This window comes from Gavialis gangeticus, unplaced genomic scaffold, assembly GCF_001723915.1.
Source record: "Gavialis gangeticus isolate Ggan-Ray unplaced genomic scaffold, GavGan_comp1, whole genome shotgun sequence".
NCBI lineage: Eukaryota > Metazoa > Chordata > Crocodylia > Gavialidae > Gavialis > Gavialis gangeticus.
In genome coordinates, this window is record NW_017728993.1 from 15183961 (window position 1) to 15190091 (window position 6131).

Sequence of the window (6131 nt, forward strand, 5' to 3'; positions counted from 1 at the left end):
GGGGGGGGGGGGGTGTGCGTGCGTGCGTGCGTGCGTGCGTGTGTGTGTGTGTGTGTGGCTTTCCAATAAACTTTGACCTTAATCCAAAAGTGGGTTATGCCCTTGGGAGGGGGGCCTTCTGTGTACAGATCTCTCTAAAGAAGGAGTTCTGTTATGCATGAAACAATCTATTTTTCTGGATCTGTGGAGCCCTTTGTGAGGATAGTAGGGCCAGTGAATGGGATGGGGATGCATGTTCTAAGTCAGACAAGAAGCCCTGCTAAGTGTGTGGAGCCCTATGCATGGCTTTCATAGATAGCTGTTTTTCAGGGGAATGGAGGTCCCTTTTAGGGCCTTAGCTAGTATGAAAGCACAGAGCTGCTGGATGTCCCTCCCTGGCTTCCCTCGACCCTGGTAAAGCTGGCAGATTTCAGGTAGGCATAGCAGGTTTCCTATATAGAGAGCAACTGGACAGAATTGCCAGGTGCTTGCCATATCATGCAGAAGATGTTACTGATATTTTGAAATGATTGTTTTGTGATGTAATCTGGTACACACACACATGCGTGTAAAGGAACACCTCATCCATGATGGACAGGAGCATACTATAAATGCCTAGATACTGGAGAGTCCAGGGGAATGACTGGGTCTAGGGTTCTGCAGCATCTACAGTTGCTTGCTTAGAAATGTCAAAATTCTGTAGCAAATCTTTATGGACTGGGGCTGCACTGGTTACCTATGTATGTACAGACATGCATTTATAGCCTTTAAATAATATCCATACTCTTAATTGAAAAAAGCAGTTTTGATGGCTAACGTGAAAAAACATGCACTTAGGAAATTATGATTTCTCCATAGCATCCAGAGGCCTCAATCCAAGCTGTCTTTTCTGATGCTCAAATGCACATTTGGGCATTAGAAGGTAAGAAATTTCTATTTGATTTTATTCTAGTTCTTGCTTTGAGGTGACTGTAATGAACACACAGATTCGGTTTCAGGCTTACTGTACCCATTACTTTGGAAATGGAGGCAAAGAGAGCTTTCTCATGTAAGCGTATCTGCACTGATGCAGACCTCCTCTCTGCTACAGACTCTGAGTGTCTTTGTCCACAGCTCCTTTGCATTTTCAAAGCCTGCCTTTCTGCTTAGAAATCTACTCCGCTTCTACCAAACAGAGCGCAGCTTCTACTGCCTCTTGACAACTAGCAGAAGGCATCTGTAGACATTGCAACGCTTTCTGCTTGCTGCCATAATGGCTTCAGCAGGTGGTGTCTTCCTAGGGTGTGCTCATGCTCTGGCAACACAGCTGATGATGAGCTGTCAAAAAGTGTGTTGGCATCATGATAAAGGAACATTTTTTGAGAAGGAATTTACTGTCCTCCTCTGATCTCACTCATCAGTTCAGCATGGCATTTGAGAAATGGAGGACAATAGCAAAGATATCTACACCATGTTTTCTGCTTCTTACCACATGCCTGTCAAACCTGGGGCTGGTTTAGTCCATGGAGTAAATTAGAGCAGCCTCAGGACTTCTGCCATTTGCTCCTGGCTGTTGTACATTCTGAGGGATGCCCCCACGTTAGTGGGATCTTTGTGTACCCGACTGAACCAAGTGCCAGCATGCTGCAGCAGCGTCTGAGGTCTGACATCTTGAATTGTTAGTGCAGCCTGATGCTCCCATTTCTGAAGGCTAGTGTAAGATAAATTGTCTCGGACTTTTCTTCCTTCAAGGTCTGTCTCATTTGGTAGCAGCATCATTTACTGAAGATCAATTTGGAGTTGTCCAAACTACACTGCCAGCTATTCTAAATACCTTGCTGACCCTTCAGGAGGTAATAATCTTTAATATCTCTTAATGTAAAACTGGTTTGGGAGGAAGGGTGGGAAGGGTCCTATTCTGTTGTATTGTTATTTGACTTTAAACTGAGTTGTGTCTTCACCTAAAATTTTTCTTCATAGCCAGCAGTTAAATTTAGTCTTATTATTTAGTTTCCTTTTTCTTAACTTCTGAATCAGTACCTAATTAGATTCATTTTTTTAAACTGCCATTGTGATCGGAAAACAGATTTTGAAATGCAGTATTCTGTTAAATGGTACAACATACTCAACTAAAAATAGTATTTCAGGGAAGTAACAATTATACAATTATGCCAATGTAAAATGTCCAGGTTTTGTCTTTGGTCACAAAAATCCTCCATGTCTATTGCAAAGCACTTCAATTTCAGAGCCGTTACATTTCAGGAGATGAGACCTGTTTCATGTTTCTCTGCTGATGTTTAAGCTTTGTTTGAAGAATTATTATAGCACTATGGTATTTGGGAGTGCGTACTAAAAGTAACCAGAGATGTGTTTCTCCAAGACTACACTGGGTGCTCTCTGAAAAATTTAGTAGTCTATACTCCTCTTAATGGAAGATTCTGAGACCAGAATTTTAGAGGTCATTACAATTCTTCAGTAGGGGCACTTATTCCAAAAACTTGCAGCAACTTGCTTTATTTTTAAAAGATTAGTCAGGGCAGAGTACCTTTGTGTTTTTTTTTTTTCATAGATTTCATAGACATTGGGGCTGGAACGGATCTCAGAAGATTGAGTCCGGCCCCCGACCCGAAGGGGAGGAAGTTGTTCTGGGGTCATAGGTTCCTAGCAAGATAAGCATCCAATTTACTTTTGAAGGTGTTCAATGTAGGTGCTTGAACCACCTCCGACAGCAGGCTGTTCCAGACCTTGGAGGCTCAGACAGTAAAGAAATTCTTCCTTATGTCCAGCCTGAAACAGTCTTGCAGTAGTTTATAACGGTTTAAATGTCAGCATCAAAAAAATCCATTCAAGAGAGGATCTCCTTTAACAGAGCCATGTCCTTTATTCTCACCGATGGCCAGGTAACAGAAGACTAAGCTCTCTCTCAAATCATGGTCTTTTTTTCCTTGGATGTTTCCATGGTGAACATTCCTGACTTCCTTTGCTCACTTTAATTGAAACAGACATGCTGCTAGTTTCATTGTGAAATGGATTTAGCTGAATTGTTAATTTTTCCCCCCCAATCCAGGTTGTAGATAAACATTTCAAGCTGCCGCATGTTTCCAGCAAACCTGCAAGAATTTCAGGCAGTCTGGTGGATACATCCTACAAAACACTACGGTTTGGGCTTAGAGCATCCCTGAGGACTGCCATATACCGGATAACAACTACTTTTGGAGAACACTTGAAGTAAGGTCACCTTGTATTGGTGCTTGCTGTTTAAGTGAACATTACAGTGCATCTAAGTCAGTGGTTTTCAACCCTTTTGGACTTGAGGTTCCTCTAACTATTTTTTTGTGAATTGTGGCACCCAATTTCAGAAAACAAATTCATTTTATTACAAGCCCAGCAGCTGATTGAGAGTCCTTGGTAGGGCCTTACTGAATTCATTGAGCAGCAGCTTGTTTAATCTTGCAGGTTTCCCCGCACACCCCTGGTGATTGGTTAAGGGGCCCTGTGGCTTGCTCCTGATCAGCAGGGAGGCAAAGACCACAGTTTTAAAAATTGTGCCGTTTTTGCCTCCCAGCTGGCAAACAGCAGGACCCCCAGGCTCCTCAGCCAGTGAGCAACTGGGGGTGGGGAAGAGGGGACCACAGGGGGACCTGCAAGATTAAAGGAGCTGCTTGTACAGCCCACTTCCACCATGAATTCAGTAGGGCCCTAATCACTGGTCTAAGTAGAATGACATGAAGAGCACCCGCATGTGACATTGCTCTAACAATGTTCAGCTAAATAGGAAATAACCCTTTCTCCTTCTAATGGAGGCAATGGCATTATTCTGAGAGAATTATTCTTGGAGTCCAGGGATCCCATCCATACCTTTTGATCATGGTGGAAGTTACCTTCACTGCAAACCCTCCAGGTTTCTGGCATTTGGCTGCCACAGTATTAGATCTGAAAGTGCCAGCTCTACAACAGTTCCTTTCTAAGGGATTCTGTACTTTGGTAGGCTAGGTATTTTTTAAATATTCTTCTAAGATAAACAATTGCATGAGTTTATGAACATTTTAAATGAAAACAATTAGACTGTTTCAAGGTATGGCATTAATTGACCTGTGCATTTTTAGTAGCTGCAGTTTTATTTCTTTTGTACAACAAATGCTTTTATACAACAAAGGAGATTGAAGGACGAGTATCTGAATTTTTATTGTATACAATTATTATATAACACAGCTGGGTTTCTTAGATTTTGAGGTCACAACTGTTAGTTCCAGTTTATACTTAAAAATGTTTTGACATGAGGTTTTTTGTTTTTGAAGTTGTGACACAGTATGTTTAACATAATCTTATGCTCTAAACTTTATTTTGTTTTAGTGCCGTGCAAGTGTCTACAGAGCATAAGAAAAGACTTCAGCAGTTCTTGGAGTTCAAAGAATAATTAGTTAAATTATGCCACTTATGCTGTCGATGCTGCTACAGATGGACAGTACCTGTTCGCCATTCCTGGACTGGAAGAAAATGAGACTAGTCTTCCTATTTTCTTTGGCCTTTTTTGGACTTGCATTTTAGGTGTAAATTATGGAATTAAATTTCATAGGAAACCTGTTCTGATTTTGGAACATTTTGTACAATAAAGTTTTTTTTTAAAAAAATCCTTCTCTAAATATCTTTGGTAATTCTCATGAGATTGGTAAGATTTACAAAGGTATAGATGTATCTTAATACCTTTTGTAAACTTGGTCTTAGTACTTCTTACTGCAGTTGAAGTGTGTACTCTAAGCACATTAAAAGTAAGAAATGTGCCATGGGATAAATTGGGCTATAATCCTTCTGCAACACAGAAGGATTTCTATAGAGAAAATATGCAGAAAGCCACTATCTTGCACAGTTTACCTTAAACTGGCAGTCTGGATTTTAATATTAAAGTTAGTCATAAAACTGTTGATGAATCCAAATTTAGTACATTCATCATCTATACAGAGTTGAACATATTAAAGTTGAGATTTATTAACATTTGTTGAACTGCCAAGCACTTCTTTAAACGAAGCAACTACAAAAGTTTGAATTGGCCACCTTTCAGGCCTTTCATCCTCTGGGTTCCTCGTTAACAGTGGTTCTCAACCTTTTCTGTATCAGGGCCTATTTGTAAACATCAATGGCTGGTCCTGACCTAGCGCCCCTCACTCCTGACCCACTGCCCCTAGCCCTCCAATGTGTGGTGCAGGGGGGAGGTATGGAGGACCACAAGCAGCCCCCTCACAGGCTGGAGTTCTGCCAGCCTGCAAGGGAAAAGTCCACTATTTCCTGCACTTTTCTCCTTTAAAGGAAAACTCATTTTTTAAATTTGTGACCCTTTCATATATTCTTGCAACCCACTTTTGAGTCATGCTCCACAGATTGAGAAATGCTGCCCTATAAGACAGCTATTGGATTATATAATGTTTTAGCTGGGTGGCGGGGCAATCTTTTTAGCAGGCATGCCACAAATTAGCCCTGCACGCTCTCTGAGTGCCGTTCCAGTCCCTCTCCCTTACCCAATCTGGTGGTCGGCTCTGCTCCCTGAACATGGTGCTGCCCTGCTTTTTGCTTTCCTGCCCTGTACTCCTTGCTGTATCCATGCTGTACTTTTTGCTCCCTGCCCTATTCTGCCATTGTGCTGCCTGTTCCCTCTCCAGTCTGCTGCATGCCACTTCTGGCACTCATGCAGCAGGTTGGCCACCTCTGTTTTGACTAGTTACAAAAAATAGCAGCATTCTGGGTTTGCTGTTTCTGAAAGCAAGGATGTTCAACTACCTTTCTTTCTTGATTTCATCTCAGCCAGTGCGACTGTCACTCCATATATGTCAGCTGGAAAACTGGGGCATAGCCTCTTTATTTTTAGTCTGATTAGCTGAGGTGAAAGCAAACTGAACTGGGCAGGTTAAGTGTGGTAGGGGTGGAGGTGTTTTAGTTTGTTTCCGTTAGCTTTGCACAGGCTTAATTTGTCAGCAGAATTCTTTCTGTTTCGTAGCAGAGTAACAAAGATGGAGAGGTGGCCCTCAAGCTGAAAGTCAGAGTAGCAGATCAGATGGACTTGTTCAGAAGTTCCTTATGCCAAAATAGCACCATGAAGAAGTGAGTTAATGAGAATAGCAAGTGGCAGTAATTCCTTCTGCAATCCATACTGGTGTTTTGTTAAAAAACTTGAGTGAGAT

The 6131-nt window shown here is 41.8% G+C and overlaps 1 protein-coding gene across 1 annotated transcript in view; it reads left to right on the forward strand.

Moving 5' to 3' along the window:
- The window catches only part of NDC1 (NDC1 transmembrane nucleoporin), a 35295-nt gene extending 30713 nt beyond the window's left edge, over positions 1–4582 (forward strand). The window contains exons 15-18 of the mRNA XM_019501276.1: positions 838–901; positions 1711–1811; positions 3026–3186; positions 4312–4582. Of these exons, the coding sequence (XP_019356821.1) occupies positions 838–901; positions 1711–1811; positions 3026–3186; positions 4312–4375 (390 nt within the window). The 3' untranslated portion in view covers positions 4376–4582. The remainder of the gene's footprint in view (positions 1–837; positions 902–1710; positions 1812–3025; positions 3187–4311) is intronic.
- The last annotated feature ends 1549 nt before the right edge of the window (positions 4583–6131 follow it).